This window comes from Diabrotica virgifera, chromosome 10 (genome assembly GCF_917563875.1).
Source record: "Diabrotica virgifera virgifera chromosome 10, PGI_DIABVI_V3a".
Classification (NCBI taxonomy): Eukaryota; Metazoa; Arthropoda; class Insecta; order Coleoptera; family Chrysomelidae; genus Diabrotica; species Diabrotica virgifera.
Window position 1 is genome coordinate 149675972 of NC_065452.1, and position 25020 is coordinate 149700991.

Below are 25020 nucleotides of genomic sequence, written 5' to 3' on the forward strand. Positions count from 1 at the left end.
TATTTTTTGCTTTTTAGTTGATTTTTTTATAATATTTTTAGTTTTAGTCACTTGTAACTAAAGAAATGCGTTTCTTAAATTTTTTTTATATGTTTTTATTTTTTACTTTTTAGTCTTACACTTTTCAAACATTAATATATATCGTCATGTTGATTAAAATATGTATAAAACATATATGATGTACTAACATGAAAAGTAGTCGGAATCGGCAAAAAATTTGAAACTTTATTGTTTATTTATGAAGCATAACGTAAACAATTAACGTAAAAATTGAAATTATGTATAGTGCATATAATTAGCTACAATCTGTAAAAGTTTCAAGTTTCTTCATTGTAAAAAACAAGAGAATTTAAGCATTTTCCGTTAGAATCGTTTTTTATTTAAACAATTAATAAACAAAAAAAAATTATTTACTATTTGTGTATTGTTCCCGCGAATGCAAATTTTCAGTCATTTTCATTGAAGAAAAGGCAGTCAAATTAACGTCTAAAGATTTGACCCAAACGATTGAGCTAAAGAAAAGCCTTTAATTAATACGCCAAAACGAATTCTAATGTCAATTGTAGCACAAAACGTCTCTACCGGTGGTTTTTCTAAGACTACGATAAAAACACGAATTTTTTGAATTCGAGTTTTGTTTGAAGTTTTATTTCGTATCGTATTAAAATTTGACACGAATAAGCGCCGATTTTTACATAAACGAATCTATTATTATGAGCGTTCAAAATTTGAAACTTTATTGTTTATGTATGAAGCATAACGTAAACGATTAACGTAAAAATTGAAATTATGTATAGTTCATATCATTAGCTACAATTAGAGAATTACCATATCGGAAAAACAGGAAAAATTGAAAAAAAACAGGTTTTTTCCTTTTTTTCCAGACCATTGAAAAAATTGGAAAAATAGGAAAATTTGAAAATATTTTTTAATTGAGACTTAAGTGTACATAGTTAAAATAAGAGACTTTAATTGTAAGTGTCAAAACCGAAACTTCAAAGGCAGAAAGCACATTATTTAACCAAATTGCTCAGTGGTATATTTTTATCTGAGTCTGAATCTGAATCTTCAGACCAAGCATCTGATTCAGCCTTGTTCTCCGATTCACCATCCTGAACGGATAACACAAACAACATGATTTTTGTCAGTCTCTTTTAAGTGGATCTGGTCTAGTATCGTAAATAAATATCTGTTTTTCGTTTATTTATAACCAAATTTAAATGAATAGCAACAACTTATAAATTTTATCCTGTGATAACATATTTTTTTGCTTGTATATATGAGGCCGTGTAAAGACCAGTTTCTTTCTGAAGAGGTGGAATATGGAGGTCCATTTAAAATTCGGGAGGCAATTGGCATAAGTGGCTGCGATGTACATAAATCTTGCTACCATATAACGGGATTAGTACTACATATTTGCATTATCCCATAAAGAATTTCGACTAAAAAATCTAGTTTTTGTTCTAAATTGTACTAGATTTGCCACCACCTTCCCTACATCTAGGTTGAGACCCAATCTTTTCACCTCCAAATAAATATTTATCGGGAAGTTTATCCGGCAGATTACATGTAAATCTGTCAAATAAACTTCCCGATAACTAGTTATTCGCCGGTGAAAAGACCGGGTCTTAGTGAACAAGCCATTTCAGAAATGAAGTGTATGGCTTCCATTAGTTGGTTTTCATTCAATTATTCTTCTTTAAAGCGAGCATCAAGAGGCCGCAAAGTGAATCAGCTTAGAACAAAATTCGTAGCGTTTTTCAACATACATATTTGAGCAAGCTTTCGATAAGAGAACTAGTCTGGTTAACTTGTTGGGGAATATTTTTTAATACTGTGTCTTTTATATAGATACCTACTTAAAGACAAAAGGCACTTCTGGTAATATAGATCTATCTAATTCTACTTTTATCGATTTTGATACGGGATGCAGAATTTGTTTAGTATATTGTACCAAATGTCAATGTTTCCGTATTTTTCCATTTTTTCCTGTTTTTTCGGGAAAAAAAACAGGTTTTTTTCCTGTACCCAATTTTTCCGGAAATTTTAAATCTCTAGCTACAATCCGTAAAAGTTCCAAGATTTTACATTGTAAAAAACAAGATAATTTAAGCATTTTCCATTAAAATCGTTTTTTTTATTTAAATAATTAATAAACATAAAAAAAAATTATTGACTATTCTTGTATTGTTCCCGCGAATGCATATATTTGCAAATTTTCATTAATTTGCATTGGAGAAAAGGCGGTCAAATTAACGCATAAAGATTTGACGCAAACTATTGGACTAAAGAAAAGCGTTTAAAAAATAAAATACGAATCCAGACTTTTTCCCATTAGTTCAAGTTTCTGAACTACTTAAAAATTAAAAACAACAATAAAACATTTTACCTCTTCTTCAGCAAATTTCAATTGTTCTCTTAAATCTGCTTCTCTCTCCAGCGAATCTTGAAGATCCCGAAGGAGTTGGACTGGGTCGTCCTGGGAACCTCCTCTGGTAAGTGACTCGCGGGATACTTTCTTTTAAAATGGGAAAGTATATATTAATACTTAAAATATTTAAAAATAAATAATAGGTGTATTCGCGGAGCACATCCTGAACTTACCCAGAGGGAGAACGCCTGCGCATTACAAAATTTGGCATTCGATAAGGTTCGATAAGCTAATCCAGCTAATGCGCAGGTGTTTTTCTCTAAGTAAGTTCAGGATGTGCTCGGAGAATAGATCTATTGATCTGGATTACTTACTCCATCTAAAGAAGGGTTCTTGGCAATGCTTCCTAGTAATGGTGCCTTTTTATTGCCTAATCCCTTGGTATCCTCTACTTTGGAAATTTTTGTTTTAGCTTCATCTAATTCTTTCTGCAAGCGAACAGAGACTTCATTTGATACCTTCAGGTCTTGTTCCAACTGTTTAATTTTTTCTATTTGCGTAACTGTTGAACCGCTTCCTGATATCTAAAATATCTTATTTAAAGTATGATTTAAAACATATTAGGTAATCATTTCTTACATCCTTCATTTTCTTGTCTAACTCTGCTTTTTCAAATTCTAATTGTGCTGCCTTCCTTTCTGATTTTCTTAGTTTGAATGATAGTATTCGACAATTTTTCGTTGTTTGATCTAGATCTTTTTTTAAAGATGTATATTCTACTGCTTGGTCCTCCCTGAAATGAGTATAAATAGTTAGTAATTGTTTATATTATACAAATATTTTCTTAGAATTATAAGATGTTCAACAGTGATGAAGTGTAACAGAAAGTTAGAGAGAAGAAAGAGGCTAGAAAAAGGTATGATACTTTCAAAACAGAGGACCTAAGGACATATATAAGGTAGCAAAAAAGAAAGCAAAGCACGTTGTAGCTACTGCTAAGGCCAGATCGTCTGCACAGCTGAATAAATAGTTGGAAACACCCAAGAGGATGAAAAGGTTATACAGCTCTACTAATGCAAGGGAAAAGTCATCAAAGGACTCTCTCTCCTGTCGTTTCCCCATTACTGAGGATCGTGATTTCTTCCAATATTCCTAACAATGTTTCTAGGTTGGTCTCTATCTTCAGCTGCTCTAAGAGCTTCGCAGAATGAGTTTCCAGCTGAATGCTTTATTTGGTCAGACCATCTAGTTGGTGATCGTCCTCTTGATCTTCTCCCCGGAACGTTTCCAGAAACAATTAATCTCTCCAAACTGTCGTCACCTCTGCGAACCACGTGACCAAAGGAATAAGGTACGCCAAATTAAGAGTGCGGATGGAAGAGAGTTAAGAACCGATGTTGAAATAAAGCAAAGACGGTATGAGTACTTCATAAAGTTGCTAAACGAAGAACATCAGAGGAGGGATAGAAGATGCGGGATCCCAAATGTAATAACGGAGATAGCGAGAGACAATGTTGTCGAGGCGTTAAATAGGATGAAGAATGGTAAGGCAGTGGACCTGATGGAACACCTATGAATGTCTGGAAGGCTCTAGGACAGGGCTTCCCAAACTGTGCGTCGCGACGCCCTGGGGCGTCGCGTATCAGCGCGGACTTTTAATACAGAAAATATATTTATTTGATTTTAAATGAGTATAAAATATATCTTCTTCTTCTTTTTGTATAGACATGACTCTGTCTAGTTTTTTAATGTGCCTCTAGTTAGTTGTCGTTCCATCGTTTTCGTGGTCTTCCCACTGATCGTCTTCTTATTGGGGAACCGTCTGTCGCTGTCCTGACTACTCTATTTGTTGTCATTCGGCTTATGTGGTCATTCCATTCTATTCTTCTGTTTCTTACCCAGTTATTAATGTTATCCACCTTGCATCTCCGTCGTATATCTGCACTTCTAGCTCTATCCCATAGAGTCTTACCATCGATTTTTCGAAGGGTTTTCATCTCCGCTGTTTCCAGCAATCTTTTTGTCCTCTCTGTGTCGGGTCGTGTTTCTGCCGCGTATGTCATTATTGGTCTGATGATTGTTTTGTAAATTCTGCCTTTCATTTCTTTTCCGATATTTTTATTTCTCCATATTGTTTCATTCAGGCAACCTGCGGCTCTGTTTGCTCTATTAACTTGATCTTCCACTTCTGTTTCGAGCCTTCCGTAGCTAGATAGTGTGATGCCTAGGTATTTAAACTCCATCACTTGTTCTATTAAATATCTGATCTTCCAGTTCCAATTTACATCTTATTGGATCTGCTGTTATAACCATGCATTTTGTCTTTTTTGGGGAAATTAACATGTTAAATTTTCTGGCGGTTATGTTAAATTGATTCAGCGTACGTTGTAAATTATCTTCACTTTGAGAGATTAATATTGCATCGTCTGCTTATCAGATTATTTTAAGGTGTTTGTCTCCCATTTGGTATCCTTTTTTAATTTTTAATTTTTTTATTATTTCGTCCATAATCAGGTTGAACAGTAAAGGACTCAAGGAATCCCCCTGTCTTATTCCATTGCCGGCTTTAATTGGGTCAGTTAGTTCATCTTCCACTTTTACTTTTATTGTGTTGTTCTGGTAGATGTTTTCGATCGTTTTAATTATTCCTAGAGGTACCTCTCTCGAATATAACAACGTCCTTTAATTTGACCTTGTCAAATGCTTTCTTAAGGTCCACGAAACATAAATATGCCGGTTTGTTGTATTCCAACGATTTCTCTTGAACTTGCCTCATTATAAATATAGCGTCAGTGCATGACCTTCCCGACCTAAAACCTTGTTGTTCTTCTGCTAATGGTATAATTTCATTCAATTTGTTTGTTATCACTTTGGTTGTTAATTTTAATGTTGTGTTTAATAAGTTAATTCCTCTGTAATTCTCCGGGTCCCATTTGTCTCCTTTTTTGAAGAGTTGTTCTAATTGTTGTTTAGTTAGATCTTGTCCTCCGTACTTTAGGAGTTCGTTCAATATTCTGTCCTCTCCTGAAGATTTTCTGTTTTTTAATTTTTTTAATGCTTCCTTTACCTCTCCCTCCTCGATGTTTATTTCTTCGTTTGTCGTAACTTCAAGTGTTGGTGGTTCATTATCGTCGCCTTTAGCAAATAGAGATCGGAAGTAGTCTGCCCATGTTTCCTTCTGAATGTGCTTCGCTCCCATTAATTCGTTCATTTCCTTTCTTTGCCCTCTGATCATTCTCCATACTTCTTTTTGTGTTCCGTAGAAGACGTGTTCCATCTGTTTTGAGAAACTCTGCCAGTGCTCGCTTTTTATTTGTCTCATTAAAGTATTCATTTCGTTTCTGACTCGTTTGTAGTGATTGTATGTCTGTTGTGCTTCTTTTTTTTCTGTATTGTAAAAATGCTTTCTTCTTTTCTTCACATTTTATCTTCACTTCCTCTCTAAACCACGGGGTTTTCTTCTTTAATATGTTAGTATTCGTTACTTTTCTCTCTCCAAGTGATTATGTTGCAGCGTTGATAATGTTATCTTTGCCACACTTAGAAAAAGAAATGAGAATGGCAATTTCCAAACTGGAGCCCCGGTTTCATAAGCTGTGCTCAAACAACCAAGCACATCCCTCACATTACCCAGCCAGTTACATAAACAATATCCCTTTTTATTTTTGTGCATGTTTCGATCTCGTTCTGAATTTCTAATAAAAATTATAAATGTTCAAATAGTGTTTTTGTTATAACTATAACTTGTTACTAGACTAGTAGCAAAATTGATAAGTAATATTGGGGGCTGGGTTGAGGGGCGTCGCAAAAAATAGCAAAGTCCCCAGGGCGTCACAGTACAAATAAGTTTGGGAAGCCCTGCTCTAGGAGAAGAAGCGGTTGATATTTTGTGTCAAATGATGGATACAGGGTGAGTCATGAGGAACTGTACATACTCCTACCTCGTATAGAGGTCCCTATGGGGAATAACAAATGACCATTAAAAAGTGTCTGCTCCCATTGTTTAATAATATACAGGGCGAATTTCGCATTTTGACAGAAATTTTTATTCGTCATAATTTTTGAACGGTCATATCGATGTGTCTCTTATTTTGGTCAATCGTTACACTATTGCCACCTAATCAACTGATTTATTCAAACTAGAAAAAAATCAGGTCCGGCTTTAAAAAATTAGTTCGTTTTGGTCTTAGAAAAAAATTCACCCTGTATAAGCTTTTTGAAAACTCTAATACGAATTTTACAAATTAGACAAATAGGCAATTAAAATAACATATTTATTTTTTTCCGCACACGATTGCTTCATTTTTTATAAAAAAATCAAATTTGATTATGAATTAAAAGTTTGGTAAAGTGAACCATAGATTTAACAAAATTAACTTTTATTACCAAAATTAATTTTTTTTGAACAAATATTTAATTTATGTTACCACCAATCAACTGATTTATTCAAACAAGAAAAAAATCAGGCCCGGATTTAAAAAATAAGTTCGTTTTGGTCTTAGAAAAAATTTCACCCTGTATACGCTTTTTGAAAACTCTAGTATGATTTTTACAAATTAGACAAATAGGCAATTAAAATGGCATATTTATTTTTTCCCCACACGATTACTTATTTTTTTATTAAAAAATCAAATTTGACTATGCATAAAAAGTTTGGCAAAGTTTTTGCATAGATTTAAAAAAATTAACTTTTTTTACAAAAATTAATTTTCAAAAACAACGTTTTTCTTAAAATTAAAAGTTTTACCATTTTTTTTTTTCTATAACACGTCTACATCTAAAACTTCCCATAACACTTCTTTTGGACTCTATAGTTTAACATAGACGTGATCAAATTGATAAATTTTAAATTTTTCCACCTAATTTTTACGATTTACAAGTTTGCAACTTTTACAAGAAGAAGACTGAAAGTCTACAACAATTTTCATAGTCTTCACAATGGTAAGAGGTATGTGCTGTAAAAATTTCAGAAAAAAATATTAAAATGGAACAGAGTTGTAGCGAGTTAAACCGTGAGTTCATTTTTTTTCATTTTTAGGTTAAAATTCCGATTTTGACAAATTTGATTTTTTAATAAAAAATTAAGTAATCGTGTGGGGAAAAAATAAATATGCCATTTTAATTGCCTATTTGTTTTGTTTATAAAATTCATATTAGAGTTTTCAAAAAGCGTATACAGGGTGAAATTTGTCTAAGACAAAAACGAACTAATTTTTTAAATCCGGACCTGATTTTTCTCTAGTTTGAATAAATCAGTTGATTGGATGGTAACATAAATTACTTATTTGTGCAAAAAAAAAATTTTGTAATAAAACTTATTTTTTTGTAAATACATGGTTCTCTTTACCAAACTTTTAATTCATAGTGAAATTTGATTTTTTTTTATAAAAAATGAAGTAATCGTGTGCGGAAAAAAATAAATATGCCATTTTAATTGCCTATTTGTCTAATTTGTAAAATTCATATTAGAGTTTTCAAAAAGCTTATACAGGGTGAAATTTTTTCTAAGACCCAAACGAACTAATTTTTTTAAAGCCGGACCTGATTTTTTTCTAGTTTGAATAAATTAGTTGATTAGGTGGTAATAGTGTAACGATTGACCAAAATAAGAGACACATCGATCTGACCGTTCAAAAATTATGACGAATACAAATTTCTGTCAAAATGCGAAGCTCGCCCTGTATATTATTAAACAATGGGAGCAGACACTTTTTAATGGTCATTTGTTATTCCCCATAGGAGCCTCTATACGAGGTAGGAGTATGTACAGTTCCTCATGACTCACCCTGTATATGAGGAAGAGAACGCCCAATGCATGTAGAGAGAGTGTGTGTGATTGTATCATTGTATAAAGGTTAAGGGGACATTCAGAATTGTAAGAACTATAGAGGGATAAAATTATTATCGCACACAATGAAAATTTGGGAGATAACTCTAAAGAGAAGGTCAAGAAGAGGAACATCGATAGAAGAACAGTTTGCAGTACAGAAAAGCATACTCACCTAAAATTATCTTGCAACTCATCCATTTGTTCCTCCATATCTCTCAGTTCTTTCTTAATATCCTCATTCTCGTCCATTAATTCCTCACACAAAGTTTCGGCAGCCAGTAGTTTCGATCGTAGATCGTCTGCTACTTTCTGAGCCTCCTGCGCCGTTGGCCTGTTATCCAAATCACTTTCTAATTCTCTTACCTTTAAACTCAGACTTTTCTTTTCATCTCTATAATCTTCCAACTGCTGTTGAAATTCGTTACATTTCTGTTGTAGCTTTAGAACTTCAGAAGCGCTTGTTTTGCTGGTGGTTGTTTCCATAGCCGCTAGCCTCCTGAGAAGAATGTCACTTTTTTCTCTTTCTAGCCTATCGCATTTGGATTTTGTTGTTTCTAGTTCTTTCTTGAGACTCTCCAATTGTTCCCTCAGTTCGTTTTCTTGTACATCTACAAGCGTTGTGTCCGTAGTTTCAGTACCAGCTAGACTTACTGCATCGTCATTGTCGGAATTATCTTGTGGAGGCTCCACATTTTGTTTCGTTTTCACCTAAATATTGTAAAAGATTAGTTTCAAGTATATTTTTAAACCTAAGGCCTCGCTCGTAAACATAGAAAGTGATAATTTAAAGGTGTTATATTAAAAAGACGTATTTTGATCTAAACGAGACTTTACTAAACCTTACAGATGAGAAAAAAGCAGATTTTCACAGAGCAAGAGCACAAACAAGGCGACAACTCAGAACTAAAAAGAGAAGCTACATAGCACAGTAATTACGAGAAATGGACATAAATGTTTGGATGTAAACCAATACCTCTACGTAGGTTTCATAGATTTTGAGAAGGCCTTCGATAAGGTCAGACACCAAAAGCTGTATGAAATCCTAAGAAGCAAAAACATCGACAGTCGCGACATTAACATCATATCCAGGCTGTACTGGGGACAAACAGCAAAAATCAAGGTTGATAATGAGTTAACCGAAGAAATTGAGATTCGTCAAGGTGTGCATCAGGGTTGTGTGCTTTCTCCACTACTATTCAATTTATATAGCGAAACAATATGTCAGGAAGCGCTCCTAGAGCAAAATATTGGTATGAACATTAACGGAGAGTTAATTAACAATATACGATATGCTGATGACACGCTAATAGTAGCAGATAACCTAGCAAATTTACAGTATTTGATGGAAAACATAAACACTCATACCAATAAGTATGGTCTAAAACTGAACTTCAAAAAGACTAAATTCATGATTGTAACAAAGAAGCTATACACCAATGTGAATTTAACCATAAATAATCAGCCAGTTGAAAGAGTTACGTCCTACAAATATTTAGGGGTTTGCTTCACTGATACTAATAACCAGACAAGAGAAATCAAGAGGCGAATAGAGGTAACGAGACAATCGTTTGTCAAAATGAAAAAGTTCCTATGCAGCCGGGATATAAATATAAACTTAAGAACGAGAATGTTAAGGTGCTATGTTTTCTTTGTTCTGCTGTACGGCATGGAAGCTTGGACACTGAAAAAGATAAACATCAAAAACATTGAAGCATTCGAGATGTGGTGTTACAGAAGAATGTGGAAAATACCATGGACAGAAAGAGTAACAAATCAAGATGTTTTGCTGAAGATGGGGAAGGAATGCGAAGTCATAAAAACCATACAAACGAAAAAACTGGAATATCTAGGTCACATAACGAGAGGAGAAAAGTACTCTCTGCTAAGACTCATAATCCAAGGAAAAATCTCGGGAAAGAGAAATGTGGGACGTAGGAGGATTTCCTGGTTGCGAAATTTAAGGGAGTGGTATGGGTGCAGTTCAATACAGTTGTTCAGAGCTGCAGCCAACAAAGTTAAGATTGCTGTGATGGTAGCCAACCTCCGATAGGAGACGGTACTGCAAGAAGAAGGACATAAATGGCGGGAGGAATCAAGTAAGAAAATGCTTTAGGAAAGTGAAGACATTCAGAAGGTGGAACTGTTGGAGTAATACAAGCCCTGAAAAATGAAGAAGGTGAACTAATAATGATAGAAACAGAAATCCTCGAATGATGGAAGGAATATTTTTGGAACTTAATAAATATTGAAAGTGAGATGGAGGAAGCAGATATTACATTCAATTCTGTAGATGTAGATGAGGAAATACCAGCACCAATACTTCAAGAAGTAAAGAATGTGATAGCATCTCTTAAAGATCACAAAGCGCCAGGTAATGGTGGTATAAATGGAGAATTGATAAAATAAGGAGGAAACGTTTTACATCGAAAATTGTATGACATTATTCTGAGAGTATGGCAACAACAGAAAATGTCTAGGGAATGGAATGGAAGCGATATAATACCCATTCATATGAAAGGAGATAAAGAACAATTTCGAAACTATAGAGGCATACTCGTATCTCTTATTAGTAGGTACAGCATAATATAAAGTCTACCAACGCGGCTCTCGTGCTGGTAGGTCAACAATAGATCAAATAAACTATTCTAAATGGGAAATAAGCCATTTCCATAATGTATTAAATAAATTAATTATATTAATTAATATTTAATATTATTAATTTATTAATACATTAATATTTTGTATTTTGACAACGACGTCCGATGTGGACGTCGAAACGTTAATAAAATAATATTTTTAAATAAATTGAGGTGAGGTAAAATAATATTTTAAACAAGAGTGAGGAATATGAAAATCAGCTCACTTTTTAAATTTCAATTGAAACATTTTTTTTGTTTTTAAATATATAAAGGTTTTATCTATGGACAGAGGAGGGGCAGTGGGCGTAGGAAAATAGGTGACGGAACTTCGACTGAGACAACTAAAAATGTTTCTACTGCGCTGTTTGTAATCTGCTGTAACTTGGTTTGAGGAATATTTTGTTTCAATGCGGTTTCAGTAACATTTTAGATTTTAGTAATCATTTAGCCACAATAAAAAAACGCAAAAAAGCAGAACCGGGATGGCGCTCCGGCTCCACTACACCCCTGGGTGTAGATGAGGATGGTAGAAAAATAGGCGTAGCAGATTGACAACAGTACCAATGAATAGAACTGACTGGCGTAATAGACTTGGGAAAGTTAAGGCTCTTTTATAGGGATGTAGCACCATTAATAATGATGATTTCAGAAGGAGCATTCGCTGACACAAATTAAACTGTTTGTTCCTGAGTTAAACTTTCCATCATTTGAGAGCTGCATATCTTTGTAAGTTATTCTTTGTAATTTTCTCTATGGATGTAAGCTCATTTAACTAATTTTAGATGGATGAACTGATGATGTATGTGGATTCATATACAAAACTTCTCCAATAAGGTAGCAAGATTCTTTTGTCTTTCTTCTCCGAAGAGATGTCATGTTTGCAAGCGAGGCCTTTAAATATATTTGCTGATAAAAAATTTGACATTTGCAAGCAAAAAAAATTTCGTTTATTTAGTATGGTTAAAAATGTTATTATCACGACACTCTAAAAAGGTGGTAGTTACGTTTTTAGAAGCATAAAATAGCGAAAGAGAAAGTGTTAGCCCAAATTAGACAGAAATATACAAGGTGATCCAAGTAGGAAAGAAACTGATTTGATAGTTAGAACAAATTAAGAAAGATAGTTAAGAAATGAAGGAATGTAAAGAAGTCAATGTTTTGTAAATCTGAATGAACATTAGAACATTTTAGGGTAAGGTGTGTTTACTTTTGGTACTGTAATGTCCATTTTAAGATTTGTCTGGTGTATATATCTGAAAATAATTTAAAATTTAGTCATACCGATTATTATTCGAAAGCTATTTTGTTCCAGTGAGCCATTTTCCAAAAGAATTATTTAGAACAATATTATTTGACGTTCAAGTTTTCGGTTACAACGGTATGGTTTTAAATTTTACCTTCCATCAAGAAAAAAGGACAAGGAATAGTAAAAATGGAAAATAATTCTACCTGTGTCTATAGTAGAGTATCAGAAGACAAAATAGCAGCTGCAGGTGTAGAAAAAGCCTTCGATAAAATACCAAAACAGCAACTGTGGAAAATACTAAGAGGAAAAGGAATGGACAAGTTAATAAGAATGATACAAAAAATATACAAAGAGAACAACAATGTCGTAATTAGTAATAATTCAAGATTAGACAATAAATGGAGGTTTGGGTTTGAGACAGGGTAGAACACTAGCCCATCACAATTTCTAATACTTACTCACGGACGAAATTATTAAGAAATGCGCAAAGTATAAAAAAACTGAATGTAGGGTATAGGAATCTGCAAAGAGTAAAAATCTCGGTAGGAGTATTTTCTGACGGTTTGATACTAATTGTAAAAACTCAAAAATAACTGTAGAATAAAACAAAAAAGTTATCAATCAAAGTAGCACAGAAAAAGACAATAAATATCGTTCCCAGATTGACAACAGGTGGAATACTTTCTTTGGTTACAACCTCCCGAGATTTTCAAAAATTATAAATCATACAGGATGCCGAGGAAATTAAGATGAGAGAATTTTAAATAATTCACGTCTCATCTGCTCAGCGTGGTAAAAGTTCCAACAAGAAACATTCCTTAGTACTCAACAAAAGAGTAAATGAATTAAAAATGTTTATACATTTTTAATTCATTTACTCTTTTGTTGAGTACTCTTTTGTTGAGTATTAAAAATGTTTATACATTTTTAATTCATTTACTCTTTTGTTGAGTACTAAGGAATCTTTCTTGTTGGAACTTTTACCACGCTGAGCAAATGGGACGTGAATTATTTAAAATTCCCTCATCTTAATTTTCTCGGCATCCTGTATGATTTATAATTTTTGAAAATCTCGGGAGCTTGTAACCAAAGAAAGTATTCCACCTGTTGTCGATCTGGTGGTATGGGAACGATATTTATTGTCGTTTTCTGTGCTACTTATTTTGTTTTTTGGTAGATGGCTCTAGTTCATCCGCGGCATTTCGTTTTTTGCAATTCGGAAGGGCCCAAAGCATGGTACCTGGGGAAATCGGAGAGAATAGGATATGGGACTACTGATGAGGAGGAAAAAACCTCCGAAACCGGTATAGACTCTTCCTGCACTTTCCGATTTAACCAGAGTATTCTGCAGCTGCTGCATTTTTGTGTTGCAAAGAAATTGAAAATGTTTATACACCTTTAGAATAATTTGGAAATATAGTAAGAAGTACTCACTGAAAACGGAATGAAGATAAAGATAAACAAAACAAAAGTTATGTAGATAGGAGAAACAAGAAAAAAACTTAATATATAAATTGAAGGAACAAAAACAGAAGAAGTTAAAACTTGTATATATGTATGTAGTTAGGAGTAATAATAGAAGCAACATGATCTCTAAAAGCCGAAATCATTAGCAGAATGGAGCAAACGTATAACTGTATCATACAATGAATAAAAAAATGTTATGCAGAAAATATATAAGTATCACGGAATACAAAAATGAAAGTTTTCAAAGCAGTTTATAGACCTGTTCTGATTTTGGCAGCGAACCATGGATACTAACTAAATGACAATAGAGCAAGATACAGGCTATAGAGATGAAGTTTTTAAGAAGCGTTAAAGGTGTTACCAAAATTGATTAAATAAGGAACACAAATGGGTTACTGACAAGATTGGTTAAGGCTACAATGCGTAAAGTTGTTTGCAAAGTTGAAATACAGGGCGAACAACCACAAGCGTTTGAAACGCATGTTGGGTTGAGATAGAGAGATGCGCTAGCGTGTCTCCTTTTCAACATAGCTCTGGAAAAGGCGGTCAGAGATACCCGAATAGACAACAGAGGAAATTATTTTAATAAATCATCCCAAATTTTGGCATATGCAGATGACGTGGACCTAGTTGCCCGCACAAACGCAAGCTAGAAGAAATGTATAACACCTTCTCAAATGCCTCAACAAATATGGGCCTGCAAGTAAACGTCGAGAAAACTAAGATGATGGCATAAACACCCAACAATAGAGCCAGAAACATCGGTCACCAATTCACTGTTGATAACTCTACCTTTGAAGTGGTGGACAAATTCACATACTTAGGCCCCCTGATCACCAAGGAGAACGTTATGACGGAAGAAATCAAGCGAAAGATAATCCTAGCAAACAAATGCTATTTTGGACTGTGTAGACATATGAGAAGCAGAAACTTAAGTCAAAAAACAAAAATATCCATATATAAAACCCTTATACAACCAGTGTTAACATATGGATCGGGCACATGGACCATCTCCAAGGCAGATGAAAACCTCCTGCTTATATTTGAACGAAGAGGAATATTCGGTGGCATCTGCGAAAATGTTGTTTGGAGGAGGAGGTACAACTACGAGGTATACCACAGATATAAACATATATTTAGTGGTAAAGACGTAGTATCTTTTATAAGAATACTAAGATGGGCAGGACATCTAGCAAGATCACAGCAGAACAACCCTCCTAGAAGAATCCTTATGTCACAACCTGTGGGAAGTAGAAATAGGGGTAGGCCAAAACTCAGATGGAAGGATGGCGTGGATGAGGATGGGAGGAAAATAGGCGCAGCAAACTGGCAACGATTGGCAATGGATAGGACTGACGGGCGTAATAGACTTGGGAAGGTCGAGGCTCTTTCATAGGGCTGTAGCACCATTGATGATGATGAAGGAACACAAATATATCGAACGAACCGTTAATACAATCCACATTGGAGTTTATAGAACAGAGACAGCTGAGTTGGTGGAGTCATTTACACCGGATGAAAGATACCATACGAATGAGAAGAGTGTGGTAAAATATTTTTGCACATCCCAATCTCGCAAATAATTGTTTTTTGAAATAACGAAAAATTTGAAATTATCATAGAACTGTTAAGCTATATTACCTGTAAATATTTGCTTGTTGCAATTTATATTACAGATCGTAAATCAATGGAAAGTTAAAAATATTGTCTTTTTGTTAGTGTATCTTGGCACCGGTTTTTGAACGTCAAATAAATTATGTGTGTAGAAAGTAGATTTCAATGGAATATTTTTTTGAAATTCGTAGTATTTTGCTTGTTCTGATGATCTAATTAAAATATTATACTACAGGGTTGGTTATGGGACCCTCTACATCATTCTAATACATGCAGGAAATATTATTTTCTTCTATAAATATGTTTAAGAGTTGGGATTAAATTTTGTCTTAAATCTCTCTCCATCTTTGTTTTTTTCCTTCAAGTTTAGTTATTGAAGTTTGGGAAATTCTTATTTATACCTGCAGACTCCGTCAGTGGCGGATCTAGACTTTTCCTTTGGGGGGAGGGGACTTAAAATGAAACACCAACCAAAATACAAACTAGATTAACCCAAACTATATAAAAGACATAAATAATAATAACCATTAAGTTCCCTTAATTTTCCTAACTAGAGGGTTTATTGGGTTGAAGTTGTTTAAATTTCATGTCAGCTAATATATTTTTATGTTTCAACAATTTTTTCTTAAAAAAGGCTAAGTTTTCAATTAAATGGCATATAAAACAACATAACGTTACTCTACATCCCACCAGACTGAAAACAATGGAACCTTCTCTGGTTACACCTCCGAGGCTTATACAATTTGCAAGCCATAACGGATGCTGAGACTAAGGAAGATGAGGAAATTTTACAATTTATAATTCACGTCCCATCTGCTCAGCGCGGTAAAGTTCCAACGAGAATGGTTCCCTTCGTACTCCAATCAGAGTAAACATGTAAATCAAAAATGAATAACCATTTTTAATTTCGTTGCAAAACGAAAATACAGCCGCTACATATTCTAGTTCAATCAGAGAGTGCAGCAAGCTCCTCTACCGGTTTTGAAACTTATTAGTCTCTCATCAGGAGGCACATGTGCTGCTCTCTCTGATCCCACCAAAACAAACCCCGGCGTGCAGTCACGGATTGCAACGAACAAAATGGCATAGATGCCTTAGCGGCAACTGCTAGCAAATTGCTATGCCATTAGATTGAAAACTTAGCCTTTTGCTAGCAGTTGCCGCTAGGTCATCTATGCCATTTCGTTCGTTGCAATCCGGGACTGCACGCCGGGGTTTGTTTTGGTTGGATCAGAGAGAGCAGCATATGTGCCTCCTGATGAGAGACTAATAAGTTTCGAAACCGGTAGAGGTGCTTGCTGCACTCTCTGATTGGACTAGAATATGATGCGGCTGTATTTTCGTTTTGCAACGAAATTGAAAATGGTTATTCATTTTTAATTTTTTCTTAATTTTGAGACTTGTTGGGGGGAATTTCCCTTTCTGACCCTAGATCCGCCACAGGACTCCGAGCATCGAAAAGAATCGGAGACCAACTCTATTGATCTAATATTTTAGAGAAAGTGTTTAAAGACAGCTGATTCTTTAATATATTGTTCCCTATGCTTCCTCGAACACCGTACCGGCCATCTGGCTGCTGATACAGGTTGCGTCCATTACTGCGCAGCACACCTGTACAGCTAAGTACAAAATCAGGGTGATTGATTAGTGTGATAAAGCTTAGTAGATCCGCTATAGTAAGAGATAGCAATAAAAGTTAATAACAAAAATTGTAACCAACTTTGAGCTTCACATTATAAAATTAGTTAGAATGTTACAGGGTGTTCTATAACATAGTGGCAGACAAAATTTTGTTTTTTTTAATGGAACACCCTATATTTTATTTTATATTCGAAATCTTCTTAACTTCTCTATCACAAAAATATAAAGGTTTGTTATGCTATACAGGGTATTTCGATATATTTACCTGTACATGTGTGCTGCGCAGTAATGAACGCAACCTGTATCAGTAGCCAGATGGCCGGTTCGGTGTTCGAGGAAGCATAGGGAATAATATATTAAAAAACCAGTTGTCTTAAAATACTTTTTTTTTCTCTTAGTCCAATACAATACTATTCTATACTCTATTCTATACTCTAGTACAATTTACATTTAAAAGAAATTTGTAGCGGTCCCAAATGATTTACAATATTTGTTCGCGGCCAACAAAAGGGGCGTACCCTGTATATTTTCAAATCATAATTAATCTCTACTGCTACTACTACTTTTTGCATATATAATATTTTGATAAAAAATCAAATAATGCATTGAAGGTGGAGAGGGATAGGTTTCACACAAACAGAACACCGAATTACTTGAATGAGAAATTGTACATCATGATTTGTAGGTTCCTCCGAAATAGTCTTAACTTCTTTTATTTGGATTCTATTTCCTCGTTGTGTACTAGGTGAAGATTCTTTGATTGCTTTTAGTTTATTCGCCCTAGTTGCTAGACTGTCGTTTTTGCTAAACAAAGATGATGGCTTTTCTTTTTGCAAAGAAAAACTGTCTGAAACTAGTAATTGAATAAAACAATAAGATATAATCGTGTCAGTACCCGCCGAGATACGTTAATTTAAATAAACAAATTCAAAATAGTGCACAGCTATATTTCCATATAGGGTGGACCAAAACTCTGGAAAAGCCTAATTATCTCTCAAATGGATGCTCCGAATCCGAATAGTACAAAACCGGGATACGCCTATTCTGTAATATGGAGTTTTCAATTTTGGTGCTTGCAATGTTTCCAGATTTATGATTTCCAGAATTTTGATACACTCTGTATATTACTTTTTTACCTGTTCGCTGGCCGGTATCTAAAGGTTTTATTTTTCTCTTTGGCAATGATATGCTAACTGTTGTGATTGGTTGTGCATCATCTTGCATATTGGCTAAATCTGGAGTGGATATCCACGATGATGGATAATTAAAACTATTACTATCATTGTGACTATTTTCAATTGTGGATAGATTTGTACTAGACATCCAACTTCTGTTTTTGGTCTCACCATCTCTGAAACAAAAAATTGTAGGAAGAAAAAATGATAGAACAAAAACAACAGAGACTATCGAAAAAATCGCGTCGCTAAAATGGAATTAGCCAGGAGACATCGCCAGATTCTCAGACAACCAATAGAAAAAAACGTATTGTCAAGTGGAGGCCAAGATAATAAGCACTACGGAGCAGAGGACTCCTACTAAGCAGATTGACTGACGACCTGAAGCCAATAGTTAGTGAGACAGTAAGCCAACAACATAAGCCGCTTGTTCTGGGCATCGAAGTAAAAAGCGAAACTAAACAAAAATATCGGAGAGGACCACAAAAAATCAAGATGAGAAAGAAGGTCTATTCAGGGAAAGAATAGTAGACAAAATATGTTGGAACATGAAAGGAAGTCCTAATACAATTTGGAGAAAAATGGCCAGTAGTATCAGAAATACTGCTATTTAAATACTTGGGAAAACGTCAGGCAAAAAGTTTGAGGATAAAGAGATTTGGTGGGGGTCAAACGAAGTACAAGGAAATATAAAAGAGAAGGGAAAATTATATAAAAAGTGGCAAAAACCAGATCCGACACAGATCTTCAAAACTATATGGTGGCGAAAAAGGAAGCGAAAGTAGCAGTAGCAAAAGCCAACGCAGAAGCGTATTCAAACCTATACGATCAACTTGATACCAGGGAAGGCGAAACGAAGATATATAAAATAGCCAAACAGAGAGCAAAGAAAGCAAAAGATTTTATTAAGATTAGATGTATCCGAGATGAAAATAATAAAATACTAGTTCACGAAAATGATGTCAAAAAGAGATGGAGAAAGTACTTTGACAGCTTATTAAATGAAGAATTTGACAGACAGCCTGTAGAGTCAACGGAGACAGTAGCAGCAATGGTCACCAAAATAACAAACGAGGAAGTGACTCAAGCGCTTCAAAAAATAAATAAAGGAAAAGCGGTAGGAGCAGATAATATTCCTGGGGAAGTATGGAGAGCATTGGGAGAGACAGGAACAAGGTGGCTAGCAGGTCTATTTAATAGAATTATGGAAGTTGGACAAATGCCAGACGAATGGAGAAGCAGTATACTAGTACCTGTTTACAAAAACAAGGGAGATATACAACAATGTACAAACTACAGGGCTATAAAACTGCATAGCCACACCATGAAAATATGGGAATGAGTAATTGATAGACGGATACGTGAAGAGACCGAAATATCCGAGAATCAATTTGGCTTTATGCAGGGCAGATCAACAACAGATGCAATTTTCATTATAAGGCAGTTGATGGAAAAATAGAGGAGTAAAGAAACAAACGCTCATATGGTATTCATTGATCTTGAGAAAGCATAATGATAGAGTTCCTCGAGAGATCTGTGGTGGGCACTCAATAAGAAAGGAGTCCCTGGTGAATATGTAAAGATTGTGAGGGATATGTATGAGGGAGTAACGACTAGTGTTAGGACAGGTGTGGGAGAGACAGATAAATTTCATGTAAAAGTAGGATTGCAACAAGGCTCGGTGCTTAGTCCGTATTTATTCTCATTAGTTTTGGACCAGATAACAGCGAAACTACAGGGTAACATTCCATGGTGCTTAATGTATGCTGATGATGTCGTGTTAGTAGGAAATAGTGAAAGAGACTTAGAACAAAAACTGGAACAGTGGAGGCAAGCTCTGGCTGGAGGAAAAAGGTTTACAACTTAGTAGGACAAAAACAGAGTATTTGGAATGTTCATTTAAAGATGGAGTTACTACAAATAAAATGGTATTTTGGATGGTGAACTGATTGTAAAAAGCAATCATTTTAAGTACCTGGGATCGGTATTACAGAGTAATGGAAAAATATATCGAGATGCATGCAGCAGAATTAGGGCTGGATGGATGAAGTGGAAGGAAGCGAGTGGTGTGTTGTGTGACAGAAAAATTCAAATGAAGCTGAAGGGAAAACTCTATAAAACAATCATAAGACCGGCTATGATGTACGGAACTGAATGTTGGGCAGTGAAGAAGAAAGAGGAACAACGAATGTATGTGGTGGAAATGAGAATGCTTAGATGTATGAGTGGAGTGACAAAGAAGGATAAAATTAGAAATGAGTATATTAGGGAAAGTCTAGGTGTGGCGCCAATTGATGCCAAAATGAGAGAGCATAGGTTAAGATGGTTTGGTCATGTTCAACGTCGAGATAAGTTAATCACCCAATACGAAGAATAGCTGAAGTGCAGATTCCTGGAAGGAGTAGGAGAGGAAGACCAAAAAAAACCTAGGGGTAGACTATAAGGCAGGACATGTTGGTAAAGGGGATTAACATTGATATGACCCAAGATAGAATTGTGTGGGGAAATACAATTAGGGAAGCCGACCCCGCATAGGGATAAGGCAAAGAGAATGATGATGACTGAAGACCTGAAGCATATAAGCAGTAACTGGATGTAAACCGCACAAGACAGAGACAGATGGAAAGAGCTGAGGGAGACCTATGTCCAACAGTGAACGCTTACAGGTTCATGATGATGACTCTGATACTATCTTTGTACGACTAAATTCCATCTTAGACAATGTACAGATATTTATAGTTTTCAAAAAATTTTACAAGAAAGTGTACTTGGTCAGATACCCTACATTTTATTATGATCGCTCCTCAGCCTGTTCGTCCACTTTTTAAAATATCTCCCCTCCAAAAGTAATCATTGTCTTCTGTTTTGAGCTACTGGAGCTAGTTTCTTCTCATTATCTTTAGAGCATTTATATTGCGACATTGCGTGTATATGCCCTCATTTCTTTACAATAATCATCTTAGAACTATGACAAAGAATGGTTAAGTGCTATGTTTGGTCGGTACTGTGGAATGGTGCAGAAGCGTGGACGCTAAAAGTATTGATCATGTGAAGCATTGTAAATGTGGATTCTGAAGTTACCTTGGACAGCAAGAAAAATTATTGAAGAAGTACTAAGGGAGGTCAACAAAGATAGAGAACTGCTAAAGACTTTTAAACACAGGAAAATGGTGTTTATTCCATATTGCAGAAAATCGAGAAGCCTTCCCAATGGTGATCGCCAAAGTCGGATAATTCTGATATGGCACGTGCAGAAGAAGTATGCGATACCATCCTTCTACTTTGGTTAGTTTTCGTCGCCATTACAACATATTTTTTGCCCAGCCTGAATTCATTTAGTGTTGCCACATGGGCAGCCTACTTTCATTTAGTTTGACATCTTCTTACTCTTCTTCTTATTTTTCAAGCCATATTCGACCAGTCCTGGAGATATACTCAATTTTCGCCTTAGATCTTTGTCATGTACTTAGCATATCAATTATTTTCCTGCTATCGTTAAGATTATAATATATCCATCATCTTTGATGGATTTTCTTCCATCTCTTTTCGTTTATCTCGTTCTGCAATCTGTCAATATACTTGCCTATATATTTTTAGATTATCTTGCCACGTGCCCAGTAATTTTTTGTCACTTCAATCTGTGATTTTGGTTCTGTTTTTGATCTTTTCGTTTCAGAGTATGTCTCACAGTGAAATCCTTAAAATTTTTGCTCCATGGGTCTCTGTGATATTTAAGTCTTCTGACATAGTAATTACCTAGTCAATCTTTCGTCATCTTTCGCACATCTTTTTGTCATCTTGTAGGCCTTCCTTCTCTATTTCGTTTATCTGTTCTTGGCCTCCATTCGATTAACTTGCGAGTTTACCTCTGTCCTTGATCCTTGCCATGCGACCAGACCATTTCCATTTTAATCTGGAATCTCTCTTCACAACATTCCATGTAACTCCCTTTAACTCCTCAGGCTCTTTCCAGTTCTTCTAACATGGTGTTAATTCCGCGTAAGTCAACTCCTACCAAAACTATGTCATCATTATATCTCAGGTGGTGCAGTCTTTCACAACAATGAAAGGAGAATTAGGGAAGAAAATTAGATTAAATGGAAGCTTTTTGAATTTCTATTCCTAGTAACATTTTCTCTGTTCATCAGAAGTCCAGAAACGGACTTCTGGATAAGAGCAGCAGGAAAATCAAGAAGAGATCGGATACCAAATAAGAGAATACGAGAAATGATGGGAATCACGCATACAATAATTGATGACATAAAAACAAAACAAATAATATGGTATGGCCATGCACAGAGAATGCCAGATGACAGGATCTCTAAACAGATTTTGGTGTGGACGCCACAAGGAAGAAGGAAAAGAGGTAGGCGCTGGAGAGAGGGAATTGAAAAAGATCTAGAAGAAAGATAAATCCCTCCAGGTCTAAGTTTAACAGAGAAGAATGGCGGTTAGGAGTCGGAAGGCTGTAAACCGATAGTAATAGTAGAAGTTTTTTGAAAAGAACCAAGAAGAGAAAAGTCAGAAGAAATCGTGGGAAGAATAGAAGAAGATCAGGAAAGGATCATGTTATCATGGTAAGAATGGGGACACCGCTAACAAGGAAAATAATGTCACTAATAATAAATAAATAAATTGACCATAAGCAAATGAAAACTGAGATATCTACGAAGTTTATACGAAGGCTAAAGGGTGCTTCGTTCACACCTTAACAGTAGAAATTTGTTTAAGGCACTTAACACCTACGCATGTTCCGCGCTTAGCTATTCATTTGGCATTGTTAACTGGACTAAAACGGATATAGAAAATCTTCAGCAAAAAGTAAGAACACACCTCACAAAGGCTTAAAAACACCATCCCCGAAGTGCAGTAGAAAGAACTACATTACCATGGAATTTAGGAGGAAGAGGACTTATGGATATAGGTGAGCAATTAGATAAACAAATTGCTAATTTACGAACTTATTTTCAGATGCAGGCTGAGACATCTACTCTACATCGCGTTATCTGTGCAGTAGATGACACAACACAGATTTTCACTACTGAGTAGCTGACACAACACTAAGGGAACCAGATTTTCGCATAAACCACCTTACAAAGAACGAAAAAATGCGCAACTGGATGGGTAAACCTCTGTACGGGCGATATCCCAATGAGGTCAGCCAAGACTATGTCGACAATACAGCGTCGAACTATTGGTTGGCATCAGGAAAGATGTTCCCTGAAACAGAAGGTTCATTACTAGCCATTCAGGATAAGGCTATACCAACCAAAAATTATCTGAAATATATCGTCAAAGAACCTCAGGTCCAAAACAACAAATGCCGATATGGATGTCAAGCCCAAGAAATAATCCAATATCTTACAGGGGGCTGCCAGCCATTTGTTGCAACTGAATACAAGAAACGGCATGACTCAGTAGGCAAGATCCTTCATTAAGAGATAGCTATCAAGCTGGGACTTCTGCAAACGGACCATCTCCCATATTATCAATACGTCCCTGAGAGTATGCTTGAGAATGACAACTACAATCTATACTGGGATGGCACTGTACTCTCAGATCAAACAGTGGCACATAATAGACCAGATCTTGTACGAGTTAATAAATTAACAAGACAAATGGCACTTATTGATGTGGCGATACCTAACAACAATAATCTACGTACTAAATTTACTGAAAAGATCGCCAAGTACAGAGACCTGAAAATTCAAATACGAATACAATGGAGAATGCAAAGTACCCAGACAATACCGATTATTATGTCTACTACTGGAGCCATTCCACCTCCTCGAAAACCTAAAAAAGCTGAGTCTAAATGAACATCTGTATATAAGACCATGCAACGGCCAGATGTGTACGAAAATTTTTGGGAGATACACCTGCATACCAAGTCACCTAGGGCTCGATAACATGGAAAGAGTCCCACCAGAGCTCAATCCTTTTGACACCCTAGGTATCTGGGATGAGTGAATTTTCCTCTTAGAGGGAGTGTAAGCCGTATGGCTAAATCTGGAAGATTATAAATATAAAAAGAGAGTAAATAAGCTTTAACAGGAACTAATAAAGTATAACAATGATGAGCAACACATTAATCCGATTCACGATGCTAAAAATTGCAATCAATTTTACTAATAATATTTACAACAAAGCGTAACTAATTAGATACGCAAGCTCAATATTTATTTTAATTATACTTTTTGAACTCAATCCAAAAATCTCAAAGCAAGCTTATAAATTGAAAATGTTGTGGCATTGTCTTAGATTATATCAAACAACATATAAAATGTACATACCTAGTACTCCATGATAAACTAGGTGTAGAAACAGTGGATGCATCTTTGTGCAGATTTGATTCGCTTTCTCTTTTCTTTCCGCCATGTTCTTTGTAGTCCCTAAAGAGTCAACAGTTATACTACCGTTCTATAATATGTAATGGAAAGTAGTTTTTGTATTTCTTTTGTAAGTAGGTACAGCGATTTGAAATCGAATTAATGTATTGTGATATAGTGTGGGATGGTATGACGTGGATAGCAAACAAAACAATCATACTTTCAACTCATCACCTAAGGATACAATATCTTATATTAGAATCACTTCTTCTGGAGTCAAGAGAGTTTGCTCTGATGAAGGGGCAATTGATGCTTAATCGTGATCAGTAATTGGTCACGTCATCAGTAATATATTAGAACCACTTCTTCTGGAGTCATGAGAGTTTGGTCTGATGGAGGGGCAATGGATGCTTAATCTTGATCAGTAATTGGTCTTCTCCCGTAATTTGGGGCTCTGTAGAATGTTAACATCCGTACCTTAGCTTCTCGTTAGATTAAGATGGACTAGAAACAAACAAAGTAAACGACGAAGGAGAACAATGCAGCCATCCGGAAACTTTGGAACTGGATCAACTTAAAGGCCATACTTCTGAAACTAAAAAGCAACTGCTTAAAAGTAGCCAGAAAAACTAGTACTACCAATTTAACTATCTGCTGAGGCAAGTTCTCAGCCCAAAAGAGGTTCAACCATATAGGTGTAAAAAAGAT

The 25020-nt window shown here is 35.3% G+C and overlaps 1 protein-coding gene across 4 annotated transcripts in view; it reads right to left on the reverse strand.

Moving 5' to 3' along the window:
• Window positions 1-25020, reverse strand: part of LOC114340256 (centrosomal protein of 290 kDa) — an 80784-nt gene that overhangs the window by 39803 nt on the left and 15961 nt on the right. For 3 of the 4 annotated variants that reach the window (XM_028290979.2, XM_028290975.2, XM_028290977.2), the window contains exons 3-9: window positions 24277-24375; window positions 17945-18159; window positions 17462-17661; window positions 8374-8909; window positions 3011-3164; window positions 2746-2955; window positions 2390-2518 (exon numbers count right to left, since the gene is read on the reverse strand). In XM_028290979.2, the coding sequence (XP_028146780.1) occupies window positions 2390-2518; window positions 2746-2955; window positions 3011-3164; window positions 8374-8909; window positions 17462-17661; window positions 17945-18159; window positions 24277-24375 (1543 nt within the window). The remainder of the gene's footprint in view (window positions 1-2389; window positions 2519-2745; window positions 2956-3010; window positions 3165-8373; window positions 8910-17461; window positions 17662-17944; window positions 18160-24276; window positions 24376-25020) is intronic. The other variant, XM_028290978.2, reaches the window with a different exon arrangement.